The sequence below is a fragment of the Entamoeba invadens genome, assembly GCF_000330505.1.
Source record: "Entamoeba invadens IP1 unplaced genomic scaffold scaff_1105074725591, whole genome shotgun sequence".
Classification (NCBI taxonomy): Eukaryota; Evosea; order Mastigamoebida; family Endamoebidae; genus Entamoeba; species Entamoeba invadens.
In genome coordinates, this window is record NW_004191750.1 from 107,999 (window position 1) to 125,671 (window position 17,673).

Here is a 17,673-nt window from a genome sequence, read left to right on the forward strand (position 1 = left end):
GTGTATTTTCATCAAGCTCTTCAAACATCTCTTCTTTGAGTAACACATGGCAAACGCCATATCCACTTTCTTCTGTTTCTTCATGTAAACTGTAATGTTATTTATTATTAATATCGAATAAAAGAGAAACAATACGAGTTGCATTGATGAGATAAAACAAACAGTAATTTGACCAAATGAAATACATCCAAATTTGTTCCAAATACTTGGTTATATGCCAAACAAATATCTAAAGCGTTTTCATTGTTCAAGAGTGCGTCGATGAGGCCTATCACATTTTCTTTCTTATTCTTCTCAAAGACATTTTTTAACGCAAAATTAAAATCGCATTTATCAAGTCTTGAAAAATCGCACGTATTCTGGGTTTCAAGTCTCAGCACCACTCCAAGACCAGTTCTTGTCAACAATGGTTCACTCTGAATTAAAGTTTTAATTTGAGAAACTATTGAAGAACTATTTTCCAGCACAAGAGAAGGGTACTGTACTAAAATAGTTCTCATGGTACGCAGAACACAGAGAATATGAGGAACTGATTGTGTTAGAAGCTTTTCACATTGCTTGAAAACCATTTTTGGATCGACTTGTTGTGGGTGTTCCTCACAAAATGCAAGTGCACTTTCTCTCACTACAACATTTTCATGTAAAAGAAGATGTTGTAACTCAGACGGATCTTCAGCTTGTTTGTAACTCAAGAGACGAACGATTTTTAATGTATATGCGTCGTCTTCGGTAGCTCGAAATTGTGTGATTTTCGGTAACTTAAAGTGCAACGAATTCAACAAATTGAGAAACTGGAAACATTCGTACGAATTTTCAGGCTTGAATTTTCGGATCTCTGAAATTTCGGTGTGAGTTAAGTGTATTCCATTGCGGACATATTTGTTGACAGCACACAAAACAACTCCATTCACCTTTTCAATCAATTTTGGGATTATATTTCTAGTACAACATTTCACTATCCCTTCAGCAAGTATTTCCACATTCGGCGCATTCATTTCTTTCCAACATGTTTTGACCAATTCATTTTCAAGGGTTTTAACGTCTTCCAAAAAGTCGCTTTTTTGGTGTGTCGCAATTCTTTCACTTCTTTCAAACTCACTTTCCTCTGGAATGTCATTGGTATTCAAAAAATCTAAATTTTCTAAAATCATTGATACTATAAATACCGCATTTCCTCCTTTGCGCAACCCTTCTATTAATACCTTCAAAATGTTTCTGTGGTTTTCAGACAAATGCGTCAGATTATAATGCTCTTTTGTCGCAAAAACTCTTTTGATCAACGAAGAGACTAAAATTGAAGCAGAGTTCCTCACACTCCAATCGGGGTCGTCAATCATTTTAATACTCTTTTCAACGCAAATGGTCGGGAAAAACAAATCGAGTTCCTCAGCTATTTTTTGTGATTTAACCATTGCGCCTAAAATATTCATCGCATGAATAGAACTTTTTCCTTCATAACTATTTAACACTTTCACTACTTTTTCTAACAATGGCGGGCTCTGTGTTGGAGATCGAACACGTCGACACTCTTCATTCAATAACGAAACTAAATGATACGGAAGTCCAGCACTTCGTCTTGTGAACTTAACTTCCTTTTCAACATCGTCTAAAACCCTGTCAACCTCTTCGCCTAACCACTGGTCAGTACTCCATTCTAAACTCTTTTCAAGAGCCATCGACGCCCTCTCGAAAATCCCTCTATGGAGTGCGGTCCGAACTATTTTGGTTAAACACGTGACGCCACGCAAAAAGTCCTGTTTCGTTGAAACGGAAATGATCTCGGAAGCGACACGAACACTCATCCAGCCACCAACTACCATTGACCGGTTACTCCCTTCTGGGGCCGGAAGAGTCAACAAAACGTCGCTTGATTCAACTACTTCAATAGCTGTTGTATATCCCAACGATTCTTTGTGTAAGATTTGTAATATTCTGAAAAGTCCATATAAACAGTTTTTCTTGTATACTTCGCAATTGGTTGGCTTGATTTTTGTCGCAATTTCTGAAATAATTTTGACTATCGCCTGAATTGCACTTTCTGGCGACTGCGACAAAAAGTTGACGTTAAGACTGTCTCCGTTTTCTAAAACCAGAAGTGGAGGTGTTTTGAGCTTCGTGAGCAGTGAAAAGTGTTGTGCCGCACAATCAGCTTCCGCGGCTCTGAGTGACAACAACATTTGTGGTTTGAAAATTTTTTTAATGACATCCAAATAACTTGATGAATGTGGCAAGATCAAGTCTGTGAAAGTATAAGCCAAAGATCTCAACTTATCTGTTCGACTCGCAAATGACCTAACCAACAAGTCAACAAAGACTTTCTGTGATAACTTTTGAACGACCACTGTGGCCAAATCCACTCGTTTGGTGGTTTTAAGTAAAGTAGCGAAAACTTGAAGGAAAAATGCGTCGACTTTTTCTGAAAATGGGGTTTCGATAATTTTGGCAATATGGTCGAAAATCGTCGAAACTTGTTCTTCAGTGCATCGGGTAATAAACTTTGGGAAAATCGATGCGATGCTTTGCGTTTCTTTTGTTGGACAGTCGCAAATTCCTTTTACAATTTCAATACTCATTTCAACTTCATAATTTGTCGCATTAACTCGGGTTTGTTCGCTATGGAGTACAAAAATGACAACGACGTTGAAACTTTCCGAATTTGAATTTGTGAAGGCACTTGCGATGATGTCTTTGTCAATTCTTTCTAAAATCACATCACTTTCAACGTTATTTAACTTCGCTGTTGCTGCAGCCAAAAGTGGAGTTTTAATGTAAAACTGTTCCAAGTCGTCTTTGATGTTATTGTATATAGCACTTGTCAACGCAAGACAGTCCAAATTCGTCTCCAGTAATGTACAAAAGTCCTCGAAAACTGCAATTTTGAGTCGAGTCAATTTGACCATAAGTGCTATAGCAGAAGACCTAAAAGTAGTTTCTTTTATTGCGACAAAAATATTTGGAATTATTTGGTTTTTCATCGCAATAAAGTTGTCGACACATTTATTTGCAAGCGCCGCCAAAATTGGGTATTTAGCTTTACACTTCCAACTGATTTTCATCGCATTTTTAAATTGCTCAATACACCCATTTTCGTCTAAAATGAGTACGCCATCCTCATAGCTTTCTTTCAAAAAGCCCCACTCTTTATTATCTTGAGTGTGAATAAATCGATAACACACCATCCAAAGAAGTTCTGAAACAATTTCAGTTGCATTAATTTTGTTCCTTTCTTCTGACCTCTTTACACACTCAAAAAATGAAGGAATAACCTCGTACTGGTCCGAAGCCAAACACGTTTTTATTTCACTTAGATGGAACGGTGCGTCTTCCTTTGAAATGAACACACTCTTGTCTGCATAATACGGACGTAAGACAGATGGATTGGTCATACGTATTTTAAGCCTGGACTGGATCGCAAAGAGACACAATCCAAATGCGTTATAGGCTGGTCGTGTGAGCACATAAGAGAGTATTTGCTCTATTTTTTCGTTTAGGGTTTCCAAGTTCGAAATCACCAAATCCCTTTTAGAAAGTTTTTTAAGTAAATTTCTCGCAATTCCTTCAGACACTTTTAACCATTCGAGTGTCGCCACGGTCGTTTTTGGCGGAGTCCATGTTGCTACTACTGTAATGGGATCACTCATTAAGATTTGTAATATATTCTATTTGTTCAATTTTTCTATGTTGAGTCTTTATTAAAAAATAGTATTGTATTAATTATTATTTTTAATTGATTCATTAATTATCAGTTTTATTAGAAATTCTGATATTTTTTACCTGTTTTGTTATAATAAAAATATAGTAAAATTAATTATTTTGCAAAAAAATAATGAATATTATAAAAAAATTAATAATTTATAATACAAATTATAATAATTAAAGACCAACAGAAAATAGTCGTACAGCAAGAAAATTGTCGTACACTTGTGTTTTTAGTATCAAACAAACCAAAAAATCGGGTATATTTTTTCACATATCAAATTTGACTAAACAATCAGGAAAAAAATTGGGTTTTGAAAAAATAAAAACCCGACTTTATACAGAAAAAAACCTTAAAACAATGTGTACGACTATTTTCTGATGTATGACAGTTTTCTGGTGCTCTTTAATAATATTTATATAATATAGTTTATTAATTAATAATATAGTTTTTTGAGTTTTTTTAGTAGTTAGAGACCAAATAATTGTAAGAAGTATAATAAATAGTTTTAAAACTTTACTTAAGAACTATTATAAAAATATATTTAAGTTTCTTAGTATTATATGGTGAACCTTTTTTTCACTACTTTTTTAACAGTTTTATTGCGATGGAAAATTCAATTTTCTGACTTTAATTTAGTCTCTGATAATTACTTGGTCAAATGTATATGATGCAATTCAATAAGAAAAAATATGTACAGTATATATTCGATAATAGTCCAGTTTATGTTCCAGTTTTATTTGATATAAGGTCAAATAATAAAAATTTGAATAATTAACAAAAAATACCACATTTTGTTTTTTGTCTCGACATAAATCCAAATTATATTTTCACCCAAAAAATTTTTTTGCCATTTTTTATAAAAACTTTTGTGATTTATAATATGAAAAACAAATGCTTTATTTTACTAGTGTTTATTAAAACACAAAACGTCCGTTATAAAATCAAAATATTGACAGACAACATAAACAGCATTTAAACAGAACATATGAAGAGCAATATGACAACTCTTGGTTTTCAAAATAAACACTTGTTGTTATATAATAATTTAACACTCTTTAACGACATGTTAATTAACATTATTTGGGTTTTAGATGAAAAACTCATTTGCTTTTAAAATAATTTTAATAAATATTTTGAATATTTTTCAACTTAATGACAATTTGGTTTATGTATTACCATATTAAGGTTTTGGACTGGAAATAATTTAATAATAGTAAAAAAAATAAAAGTTGTTTTTTGTTTTTTTTTCAATATTTGATAAGAGACCTCCCTCTTATATTTTGGTCTCTTATCGAATAAATCTTTATATCGAATAGCCTTCTTATCGAATATTGATTGTATATCAGTTTCATTAAGAATACATAAATAAGGTTAAAAGAATATATTCTTTTGTAAATGTAATGCGTGATGAAATACGAAAAATAAAAAGTTATTTGAAATACTTTTTAAAAGAAATGTTTTCGAATGGGTATTTAAACAAAAAGTTATTGTATTTTATTAACTTTTAAAACATGTTTCTGGAATTTAATGACATATTAAAAATTGAAGATATGTTTTGGAGTTGTTTTTATCAGCTTCTCGACAAATTATATCAAAATGCAAAATGTTTCTGTTTTTTAGTGATGAACCACTGTTATTTATCATTAAAACAAATCCAACCATTGTTATTTTCATAAATCATTTTAAACTGATTAAAAAATATATCATTCTTTCATTATTCAAAAGTAAAACATTGTTCTCAAACTTTATCTACTCAAAAATGAATTATACTTTATAATCAAAACCAATTGAAATAATATCAAGCAATTAACTGCTTTTAATGTTATATTTATCTGCAAATATGTTATTTTTAACAGTTGTCAAAATCGTAATAAAAATAAATTTATTATATTAAGTTACAGAACCCATTTTTTTCTTGGGGTCATAGAATTATTCGCGTGCATGGTTTATTACAGGAGATATACAAAAAACTCGCCAATACAAATACAAGATGAACTATTGTATTATTATTCTTTTAAAATAGAGTTATTTTATTTAATTATAATTACATAAAACATTTAATATTTATTATATCATTTATAAATATCAAAAGAAACTTTATAATTCTTTCAGTTAGGCAAAAGCATTATTGAAGTCATATTTATAATTTATTAATTTAATTTAATCATTTTCATTTTCTTTAAAGTAAAATGAAAATGAAAGAAAACTTTCTTTCTTTCAAGATTACTTCAAAACACAATTCTTATTTTTTATTTACCACGGAAAAGAAGATGGACTATTTCAAATAATTACATTTTGTTACGAGTTTAACAATGAAAACACCATTTTTAAAGTATATCATATTGTTATTTATAGCCAATTTGTTCATTATCCAATTATTAATATTTCAATAATCTGGTCTTCTAAACATAAAAAACAATTTTTTTTATTGAACCCCATTATTTAACATCATCAAATTATTTCTTTTGTTCTTTTTGAACGTTTCTTTTTTGGCGTTTTCGCGTCTGGTGAAGATCCTCTTTGTTTTAGATCTTCTTTTCCAATGATCTTAAATGAAAGTTTTTTCCAAATTCATATTGTGGTTTTATTTCGCTAAAAATGCCACATGAAAATTTTATTTAATAACAAAATAACTAAAAATGGATCTCCTTGTTTAAAAAAAAACAATTTTTTCAACAAATATTTCCAACTCCATAATCATCAAATAAAGAAATATAATAAACAATGATTATATTATTCATTTATCAACAATATTAGTAAACAACATTTAAAATAGATAATAAGAATTGAAATTTGAAATGAACTCTCGTTTTAAAATAAAAAACAGAAATCTAAATCAAAGAGTCTTCCCCACCAATTATTATTTTTCAGCTTTGATTATTATAGAAACGACAAATTTGTTGTTTATTAACCAAAAGACATCCAATTCAAAAGAACAACTAGCATGAACCATATTATATAGATTTATTGTTATTAATATAGAACTTTATAAATAAATGGAATACCAAAAACACTCCAACAAACCTCTAACATTTAAAATAATTATTCTTCTATCAAGACTAAAAACAGTTTTTTCTAAATTCTTTCCTCCATTTTTAAAGCTTAAAATCACTTGGAATTTCAGTACTTTTGATGATCGCACACAAACCACATAGGTCTTTCCATGTCGATGTCGACGCTGTCCGATCGTGCACGTCGACTTCAACACCAAATTTCACAACAGACTCTCCACTGGTTAAAACAGGATCCACTGATGAGTTACTTCGACAACTTTTCTTTTCAACCCCTTCACCTCTTTTAAACGCGTATTGTGATGGTGTTTGTTTTTATATTACATAAACGCTTTATATATAAATTCAAATATAAAAATGACACACAGTTACTCCGACAATTACCCAATCCAAATCACATCATCTCCTTAATGACATTTTACTCTTCAAGAGGAAAATATGTCGATTTGATCACAATGACTGCAAGTCGAGAAATAGACACCACCAAAGGCACACAATTGTTTCGAGGCAATGGTGCTTTCATTAAACTCTATTCGGCAATGACTGCTTTAGAAGGATCTAAAATCAAAAAGGCGACTACCCTAGCTTTGGTGGATTATATGAAAGAAGCTGAACTGGACAAGAAGCTTGCAGGAACACCAGAGGAGGTCAAATCGGTTTGTGAGTCCCTCTTCGACATCTTTGTCACATTGATCTCCAAACACTACAACGAACTCTCCGATTGTCATAAAGTGGTTCTCCGCACTATTTATCTCGAGGTGTATTCAAAACTTGGTGAACAACAGGCAAAGAACGGATTTTACACACTACTCTTCCTCAGGTTCCTCTTCATCCCATTTCTGCAGTACCCCCCAGTGCTCAAGTTTTTCCAGAGCGCAGTCGTGCAGTGCCAGAACCCAAATTTGGACAAAAACAATCGCATTTATCAGCTCAAATTTGCGATCGACAATATCGTCGACAAGGTCGTGAGTTCTCCTTATTCCATTTACACCTCTTCTATTAACTTGAAACTCCAAGAGAAGAGTTTAACACAGATGTGTGATGTGATTAAAGCCGAGATGAAAGTCATAGCGAAGATTTATGATGGGGATTTCGGGGTAGTGTTCCAAGCTGTTAAATCGAAGAAGGAGGGGAGTATTAACATCGATTTTGCGTCACAAGAGTTACGATGTTGGAGGGAAAATAAGATCGAAAATGCAATTCGACTCAACTTGGACTTGAAAGCAGAGATCGAGAAGGTCGTGAGACTTAACGAACAACTCAAAGTGAAAATTGGAAAGGTTAAGAGTTTGATTTGACTCGTCTGATGGCTCTGTTGTGTACTTAATTATAAATTTCTTGTTGTTCCACGTGAAATGGAAGTGTATCTTCGTTAGGGTGCGTTATTTATAGTTTAAAACTATTACATCATTCCTTTTTAAAAAATCGTATTATAAAGAACTATTTATATTCATTTAAATAATTATAAAAGAAATTAACGAAGGACCGATCAAATTTCAGTGATTTCCTTGATTTAATTGATGTAAGTGACTTCTGTCTGCTCTCTTTGGATCATGTTAACGTAGTGAGTGTCTGGAATACCAAGACCCAAACATTCTATGCATTTCTTTCCTTTGAGTCCAAGCAAATCCATAGCACCTGGTGGAGTTAAGAGACCCTTCATGAAGCCACACCAATAAGTCCCATACCCTTTAGAGACGGCATACATTTCTATTTGTGTCAACATGATACATCCATCGTCATGACTCCATTCATCTCCACCATCACTATATGCGACAATCATGTGTGGAGCACCACGACCAATTACATCAAACTTCTCTTGTAATTTGCAAGCTCCTTTGAAGAATGAAGGAATTTGGGGATCATTGCTCTCAGCTACTTGCTTCGCTAGAACAGATATAAGTTCAGTCATCTTGGGACGGTTGATCACAGCAAGTTTCACTGGACGAAGGTTACAAGCAGATGGACAAAAAGAGGTGATGGCAAATAACTCCTTCAGCTGTTCTTCAGTAAGTGCACCTTTGAAGTTTCGGACTGAGCGACGGGTGTGGAGAGCATCTTCAACTGTCTCGTGAGACTTTGGGAGAGGAACTACTGGTTGGTTGTTAAAGGAAAGTGCTTGGTGCGGGCACAAAGAAACACAATGGGCACAAGCCATGCATTTCTTGGCATTCTCGGGATCGACATACACCTTACCAGACTCCAATTTCAAAACACAACACATACACTCTTTGCAACAAAGACCACAACCAACACATTTGGAAGTATCAACTTTAATTTGAGACATTTGATTTTATTAGTACACTTTTTACAGTTTAGTGTTAAGAAATGTGTGTTTGGTTCGATTTCGAGTGTTTTCGAAATATAAAATTATCAAACAGCTAAGCAAGTTGCAACAACTGGTAATAATTTATTAATAGAAATTTGAATTTAATCGCAACGTGGTATTCGTTCTTTAAATTTGTCTTAGAAATATATCCCAACCAATTCCATTCAATTCAGAAAGATTTTTAATTTGTTGAATTATATTTTAATTTATAACAATTTATTATATTCATATAGTATATTTATAACTAAATTTATTAAACAAATTAATATCAATCTTTTTATTATATTTATTAATAAAGTAATTTATTTATTAATAATAAATAATTTAAAATAGAAATACTATATTTGTAATAAGATTATTATATTTTAATAACTATTTTTTATATACATCTGTTGTTTGATTGATCTAAAACATTAGATGATATAATATAAGAAATGTTGTTGTCTATAATCTTATTTATAGACAAAAAGTAAACTAAAACCTATTTATAACATTTAAAATTACAAGCCTAGTATAGAAGATACCTCTTTGTCATGAACATTGAGAACAAAGTCTCTTTTGTTCTGCAATAGATTAAGAAAGTGTTTATTTAGAAGAGCACCCTTGACTGCAATATCTTCTTTACTTAAATAAAGCCCGTTTCCTGTTATAAGCCTCATTGTCTCCTTTAATATCCCTTTGTTCCCTGTTGTTGTTTTCGATTCAACAAGAAACCCTTTGTGCTCAATGAGGTCGACTAAAAAGTTGAGAGTCTCTGCTTGAATATTAGCCTTTTTCCTTCTCACTGCAGTTTGATAGGAGACCCCACGCTGTATGTCGTCTTCAAAGAAATCGTCGAGCCGTGAACGAAGAAAAGTGTCGAAGTCGATCTCATCTTTATCAAGTGAAATTTTTTTAATTGGGATGAAGGAAGTGCTCCTGCAATTTCTCTTTGCTGGGGAAAGTAAGGTACATGGTGTAAATGTGTTTATAATAGCAAGTAAAACTGCTTCTTGTTGGGATTGGTAGTCACGTTTCTTCTTAAAAGACTCTCTCTGGCTTTCGTACATCTTTTGTGGGGCTATAGCCATGTTGCAATAACTGATTGAGTTTACAAAGATTTGGATATTTATAGTCTGTTTACAATATAAAACCATATTTCAGAAGTCCTCTTTTTTATAGAATTACACCTTTTTATCAAAAAATAATGTTATGACTTATAAGAAGGTTTTTAAGTCGGATTTATAAAAAATTTATTTAAGAAATTAATTAAAAACGCGAATATGTGCTATTATATAAAACCTCTGGTTGTTTGACCGTTGTAAGTATCTTTCAATGATTCGAGTTGACTTAAAAAACGAAGAAATATTCAGGAGTTGTTAATATATACAGTATGGTCACTTTAGCTTATGTGGAACTTTACCTTATGCAAGGAACCTGTTATAATATATAGTTATTTTATAATATAAAAAAATGTGGATTCTTCCAAAAATTGGTAAAAATAACACAAATGTATTTGAAAAAACGAATGATTTCAATTTTATTATTGTTAGTCAAATATAACAACAAATAATTTACAATAAATTATTATTTTTAATAAAGAATATTATTTGTGTTTATTATATTTCATACGTTGTGATAACTCTCGTGTTTGAAGCGATTTAATAGACAAAAAACATTTGCTATTTAATATAATTTAATAACTAAATTGATATAAAAATTGTTTGAATTATTTGATCAACAGGAAGATCAATGAGCATCGTAAGAGTGTGGCCGTTTTAAAACGATTATCATTGACAACCCATCTTATTTCAATGTTTTGGACACCAGCCAAAGTGAGAAACTCACGTACCAGTAAACACTAACAACGCGAGTTTGTTATCATCGTTTGTTTTATTAACAAACCTTTTGCGCAATTGTATTTCCTTTGGCGACGAGACAAGCTGGTAGTAAGTATCATATACCATTTTACAAAACAAAAAAATACAAACTGGTATCGGGAATTTATCTTTACGTTGGCTAAAGTCGTGGTGTAGAGACTTTAAACATTAATTAATTTAATTTAAAGTTCTGGTTTTCTTGTTCAAAATTAACCAAAAACAACCTCAAAATAGCTTTTTGCATAAGGCAGCGTGTCTGGTATTTTTAGAATTGAATTGTTTTAACTATTTAAATGGTTTTGTTATATTAAAATTAAATAATAAAATCCTTGCATAAGGTAAAGTTTTACATAAGGCAGAGTGTCCATACTGTATGTTTGGGTGGATATTCGCAACTCTGGGTGTTATTGAAAAAAGTTTTTAGAAAAATTATCGAATCATGTCAGGATTTTGTTGTGAAAAAAGGATTGTTTTATGTTCAAATGTGTAGTTATTGAGTAAAAATGATAATGTAAAATATAGTTAATAATTAATAAATTAACAATTGAATAATAGTTTGAATTGGTGGTAATAATTTAAATCAAGAGTTTGATTTACAAGATATTTACTATATTTACTATAAAACAACTACAAATATTAGTATATATTGTTGTTTATTGAATTAAATTAATAATTTTACCTCGACAAATAACTATATTTAATCACAAGAATTGTGATTAACTTTTAATTTTTTTTGTTAATCAATATGAGTCTTATTTATACTCTAAAACTTAAGAAAAAAATGACTGAGTTAATGGGAAACAATCGAAATTATTCGTGGTTATGTAAAAACGTAAGTATTGAATTATAAATAATAGAGTAAATTATAGTATTTATTCCATTGTTTTTATGATTTGTCAAAGACTATACCAATTGAACTCTGATTTTTTACAAAATAGACCCTGATGTATAGTCCTATTGTTAACATAATGGAAAGTTGACCCTGGTTTAGATATTTATAATTAATTTTTTTAAATAAAAGAAGAGTTTATATAAAATGCAGATTATTTATTTATTTACCACAATAATGTAAAAGTAGTTTATAATACATTTTTTTTATTATTATATTTAACTAATTATAACCAAAAACTACAATTTGTGGATTATTTGGAACTGATCAAAACAACTTTGTTAATAAACTATTTTTCACTGTCTGTTTTTTTCTTGTTATTCTATTACTTTATAATCAATTATTAGTAATAAATAGTAATAAAATAGTTCAAAAAAAAAAAAAAAAATAATTATAAATAAAATAAAAATACAAAAAAATTGTTATTTTTTTATCTATAAGATCACAACAATTTACATTAAAACTTTTCATTTTTTTGATATATTATCTTATCGAATTGTTGTTTAAATATAGTGTGACGTAATTTAAAAAAATAAATCTTATTATGTCAACTATAAATAATTATATCACAACAACAAAAGAATAATTTGATCTTATATTACTTGGTAATTTTGTTTTATTTTGAAGATATAACAAATTTAGAAAACAAAAACATTATATTATTTCTTTTTTATTATGTCAAATCTTGTGTTTTACAAATTCAATGTTTTTCAAATTTTATTTTATTTGCAAATTTATTAAATAATTTTAATTAATTTTTATTACTTAGATAATTTATATCGAAATTTGTATTAATTAAAAAAATTATAATAAAATCAATAAAAAATCAATTATTTTTATCAATTGTTTTTTATTTTGCTATCATTATATTAAAACTTTTAAATAATAAAACTAGTAACAACAATAGTTTTATTAATATAATTATAATAATATCAATAATAATATAATAAACTAAAAATGTATAATGAAAAGGGACGATGTAGATGATCCAATTGCACAAGTGAAAAAGAATTATTATGATTCCCCAACCATATTCAAAGTATCTATTATTCTTTACGTCGCATTTTTTGTTAATGTTATATTTGTGATTTTAGCGTTCATTTTTGCTTATTCGATTTCCGATTTCGACAGTAATACATTTAATAAAAAGGTGTATTTATATATTTTAATAGCATTCCAAATGATATTTTCTCTTTTTATCGTCTCAGAATACACCAACGACGATGCGATAAAACGTGTTTTGATGGTTCTTAAAACGTTTGTCTATTTCCTTGTCACGTTCTTTACAATATTGTATTTTGGGTTCTATTACACCAATTTTCCTAATAGCTGGACACAAATTGACGCAAGTCAAAGAATCATTTTTGAGAATGAGGTTTGTCTTTACACGTCATTTCAATTATAATTATTAAATTATAATTATTAAATTATAATTATTAAATATAATATAATTATTATAATCCTTAACATAACTGAATGTAAGAACAATTGCTGTGTCACAGAAAGTATTGCTAAAAACGATGATGAGGATGACGACGTTAAGGCATATGTTGGACGAAATGCAACATACTTTTCCGACTGTCCGATACTTCACAAATTTACTTCAAAGAAAATGTGTGACAGAAAGGGTTCGACTCATACATGCACTATAACAACAACAGAAAAGAGTCTGAAATATTCCTGCATTGGAAAAGACCCAGAACAATTTTATCTCCACATTTTGGCTGGTGTACAATGTGTCCAATTTCTGTGTGTGTTGTGGACTTTTGCATCGAGGGTGTACACCATGGTCAACACAAACAAGGACGAAGACTTCATTAAAAATACTTTTGTAGAAATAGTTGAACCGAGTGATAACGACACTACCGACGATATATAATTAATATTATTTACAGTACACACAAGTGTTTTATGGTGTTGTTTCTTAGTCAAAAGTAACTCACAATAAACTCATTTACTATTCGCCACAATAAACAAGAACTTCTGTATTCCCCGATTTAATGGGATTACTTGGTTAGTATTGTAGACACTACAAATGGGCACAATACTCTTCTGCACTATTTTGAACTTCTCAACAAACAGCACTTCCGCCTTCTTGTCTTCTTTCGATGTTTCATACACATTTGATATAGCGCCCAATAGAATGCCTGTATTATTAATTATTAATTAATTATAATATAATATAGTTAAAATGATTACTAGTTTAATTATTAATAATTTATTATAATTTAAATAGTATTCAAACTACAAACTCATCACTGGTATTTTAGTGTATATAGACCTTTCATTTTTGAAGTGCGAAGGATATGTACTTGTCTTAGAGTCGAAGAACAACGAGTCCAATACAACATAATTTTTCATGAAAGCTTTATTCATATTTTCCCAATCATCTGCAAATTCGTCGAAACTATATGCCAATGCGGAGTATATCAAAAACGCTGCATTATAGTCTCCGAAGTTCAAAAGATGTGTTGCTGTTTCCACAAAGAACTCGAACGCGACTTGTGAACCTTCTTTGTTCTGTAAAAAAGAGTCTGCCAATTCCTCCAACTTACCAATTTGCTGCAAATAAGTTTGTGTGTTCATTGTTGTGTGTAAGAAGTCTGAGATCGTCATTTTTCTGAGCAAATAAAAGTCGAAAGCGTAGATTTGTTGAGCAAATTCTTTAGTGTTCAGAGTAAACAGTTTTTTATCTTTCTTGTTGTATTCCACTTTTAACGTCGAAATGTCTTCTATATGAATACTCTCACACTCCTTTTCTAATTCACTCATTTTGAACTCATTTTGTGACACTTTTGTCGATCCAACACTTTTACTCTTTTTCTCGTCGATGGTGATGTCTACCAAATCGTCACCAACTACAGTACTCCGTCTTTTTTTCTCTTTATGTTCTCGAGGAGAGTCCAGTCGCAAAAAATTCATAATGGCTCCATTGATGTCCGAAAACGATTTTAACCGCACTAATGACTTTCTTTTAGAAACTTCTTTTGGCGACGTTTGTGGGCTTTTTGGCGCCATTTTTAACGACTCACTTCGCTTCTCCGGGGCTGACCGAAGGATGTTGTCAGGCTCATTCTTCTGAGTATCTGCAGGCAATATGTGTATCGCAAAAACAGGCTTCTCAATCACTTTAAAAACCCCTCTCAGTCTTTCTATCGTCTCTTTGGAAGTCTCTTTCTCAAAGAGGTTCGACCACAAGGTCGCCGCATTTGATAATAGAAGTAAGTCTCCGTGGTTCTTCTCCTTCTCTATTAAACTTTTTTTCTTTATTACTAACTCAGTAAATGCTTCCGACGTGTAAAAGTATTTTAATGTGATTAAAATACCTTCAAATATGCTTTTTGTACACACCGGGTATAAAAGCCCATCAAACGCGTCTTGTGGAGATAGAGCTACAAATCCATTGTCTAACTCATCAAAGTGGGGGAAGATATCGCCTTTGCATTTAAAAACTTTGTCACTGTTTTTGATGAGCAACTTGACATAATTCTGTTTGGCGTCGTCAAAGTTGTCTGGACTAAATATAGGACCAACCGCCGTAATTGGCAGGTGAACTAATTCAATCCATTTGAGTAACATCTCTAAATTTTTGCGTTTGACATCTTGAATATTAAAAAGTGCCCATTTTGCTAAGTCGATGTTTTCTATTGGAAGGTCAGTACAAGTGGGGAAAATCGTAATACCCTGTGTTTTCATTTCTTTTATAAATTTGGTGATGGTGTCTGATGTAAGGTTTTCAACATCTCCTGAGCTTGAAAATAGAATTTGAGAACATAACGAGTCGACCCCACAAGTGGGTTTTTTGATCCTTGAAAATGAACAAGAACGTCGTACATGGCGGACAGACTTTGATACCTTCATTTCTGTTGTTGACAAATTTCAGTTCTTGAAGATTTGAAGACAAAAATCAGAGATGATTTTGACAGAACAATAAAATTGGACTTTAAACATTAAATGGAGTCAATTCAACTGTATTTGTATTCAGTAAAATAATTTTTGAAATACATTCAACAATGTTGAAATTGGTTATTACAGAGAAAGTATTGCTATGTTATGGTTAAGAAATTAATTGTTTAAAAATGAGGTCAAAAAATAACAACAAATTAGTAAATTTGGTTAATAGGTATTAAAATAAAACTAAACAGTATAGTTTTTATTTTTAAAGTGGTTAAAAGTGTACTAAGATGCCATTAAATTTGTTATGTGGTATTTAAACACAAAAAGTTAATAATTTGACTTGTGTAGTTATCAAAAAAATAGTTTCAAAACGAGATTTTATTTTTATAAAAAAAATTTGAAATAATTGTTTTTGTATTAAAAATAAACAAAAATTAATTAAATACTTTTAATATAATAAATTATAGTAAATTGAACAATTTTTAAAAGTATAATTATAGTCGGGGGATAAATAGCATTAGAAAGGGACAAAGGTAGTTAATTTTGATAAATATAATTTTGAAACTATAATTTTTAAAAAATCTATTTAAAGGTAAAAATAAACTTAAAATTAAAATAATAATATAAATTATCTTTTTTTATTTTAAATGATTATAAATTGAAAAATTATAAATTTCTATTTCAAAAATAAACAAAAACACCTCAATTTGTCCACTTAGAAAAATGTGGAAGTCTAAAACGCAGCACTTTTTGTGGTTTGTCTGAAACTTGTTTTGTTAAAGGATTTTCCTTTGTTTTTTCCTTTGTTTCATTTCTTTTCTGCTCTTCTTCAACTCCAATTGTTTTAATGTTAAAATGGTCTTTCTCTTTTCCTTTCTCTATGGGAATGGTTTAACAACGAAAGATTGAAAGATTTCAACAAATGATGGATTTTCAGTGATTACCTGACACTTTAAAGGATTGGCATTGTAGTTAATTCATTAAACTCTGGCTTTTTAACCATATACATCATGAATATATATTGAAATACAGTTTTTAAACTGGTTTCTTGTATTTGAATTGCTTTTTTATGTTGATTGCCTGTGGTTGTTTCATCAAGGGTTCCTTTCTCTTCTTCTTTTATTGTTTTCAAAGATTGAATAATATCAAAAATAGAAAGTTATGGTTTTCTTTTATTATTTTCAAAGTAGTTAATTGAAAAAACCTTTCTAATATTTTTATGGTTAAAGAAATTATATTTTATAGTTTTTTACTCAAATTAACTACTTCTGTCCCAAATTAACCCCCTTTATCACCCGACTATAATTGGAAATTATAATTATTTTTTATTTTATTATTATTATTTATTATTATTATTATTTCTAATAATATATTTAATTTAAAACAAATTATAATTATGTATAAATAAAAAGTTTAATAATTTTTTAAACAGACAGACGCATGTTAACTCGCCAACAACCCAATACTGCTCTTTTTGACAGTTTTTTAAAAATTTGTCCCAAAACTGTTTAAATATTTTTTAAATATTATTAGGTGATTTTCCCGAAAAAATAGATAAAAACAAATAATATAAAATTATCTTAATGGAATTATTTTTAATTTTTATACAAAAAATCGTTTTGTGAATTTATTTTTTAAATAAAAAATTAAAAGAAAAACAGAACAAAAATTACAACCAAAATAATAAAGAGTTGGTGGGAAAAGTCGGCTTTAGCAAATTATAGTAAAATATAATATTTATTGTTATAAGTTGAAAAAAACATTTTGTATCATTTCTAAAACATTAATTAAAAACAAAAAAAATAATTAAAAATATTTGTAAACTCAAACAATGGTTGATTTTTTGATATTTACGTTAATAAAATTGACGTTTCGGATACGTAATATAGTTTTGTTGTTGTGGTTGTATTATCCCACAAACAGTCAATTGCGACAACTTGATGTTTGTTTTTAAATTGAAATAATGTTTAGTAAGTTTAAAAGAAAGC

The 17,673-nt window shown here is 29.8% G+C and overlaps 6 protein-coding genes across 6 annotated transcripts; 2 read left to right on the forward strand and 4 right to left on the reverse strand.

Moving 5' to 3' along the window:
* EIN_168240 (hypothetical protein) lies at nucleotides 1-3,641 on the reverse strand (the record flags this gene model as incomplete). Its single annotated transcript, XM_004183757.1, has 2 exons — nucleotides 1-89; nucleotides 163-3,641. Coding segments are annotated over 2 exons (3,568 nt in total), but the record flags the coding sequence as incomplete, so codon positions are not given.
* Nucleotides 3,642-6,832: 3,191 nt separating this feature from the next.
* Nucleotides 6,833-8,009, forward strand: EIN_168250 (hypothetical protein; the record flags this gene model as incomplete). Its single annotated transcript, XM_004183758.1, has 2 exons — nucleotides 6,833-7,018; nucleotides 7,080-8,009. 2 exons carry the CDS (start codon nucleotides 6,833-6,835, stop codon nucleotides 8,007-8,009), a joined length of 1,116 nt encoding a protein of 371 aa, XP_004183806.1.
* Nucleotides 8,010-8,224: 215 nt separating this feature from the next.
* EIN_168260 (hypothetical protein) lies at nucleotides 8,225-8,998 on the reverse strand (the record flags this gene model as incomplete). Its single annotated transcript, XM_004183759.1, has 1 exon — nucleotides 8,225-8,998. One exon carries the CDS (start codon nucleotides 8,996-8,998, stop codon nucleotides 8,225-8,227), a length of 774 nt encoding a protein of 257 aa, XP_004183807.1.
* A 542-nt stretch (nucleotides 8,999-9,540) lies between these two features.
* On the reverse strand, nucleotides 9,541-10,176 carry EIN_168270 (hypothetical protein; the record flags this gene model as incomplete). Its single annotated transcript, XM_004183760.1, has 1 exon — nucleotides 9,541-10,176. One exon carries the CDS (start codon nucleotides 10,174-10,176, stop codon nucleotides 9,541-9,543), a length of 636 nt encoding a protein of 211 aa, XP_004183808.1.
* Nucleotides 10,177-12,752: 2,576 nt separating this feature from the next.
* On the forward strand, nucleotides 12,753-13,667 carry EIN_168280 (hypothetical protein; the record flags this gene model as incomplete). Its single annotated transcript, XM_004183761.1, has 2 exons — nucleotides 12,753-13,163; nucleotides 13,272-13,667. 2 exons carry the CDS (start codon nucleotides 12,753-12,755, stop codon nucleotides 13,665-13,667), a joined length of 807 nt encoding a protein of 268 aa, XP_004183809.1.
* Nucleotides 13,668-13,738: 71 nt separating this feature from the next.
* On the reverse strand, nucleotides 13,739-15,484 carry EIN_168290 (hypothetical protein; the record flags this gene model as incomplete). The annotated part of the gene is made up of 2 exons (XM_004183762.1): nucleotides 13,739-13,935; nucleotides 14,041-15,484. The coding sequence occupies 2 exons, from the start codon at nucleotides 15,482-15,484 to the stop codon at nucleotides 13,739-13,741; spliced, it is 1,641 nt and encodes a 546-aa protein (XP_004183810.1).
* Between the last annotated feature and the right edge of the window lie 2,189 nt (nucleotides 15,485-17,673).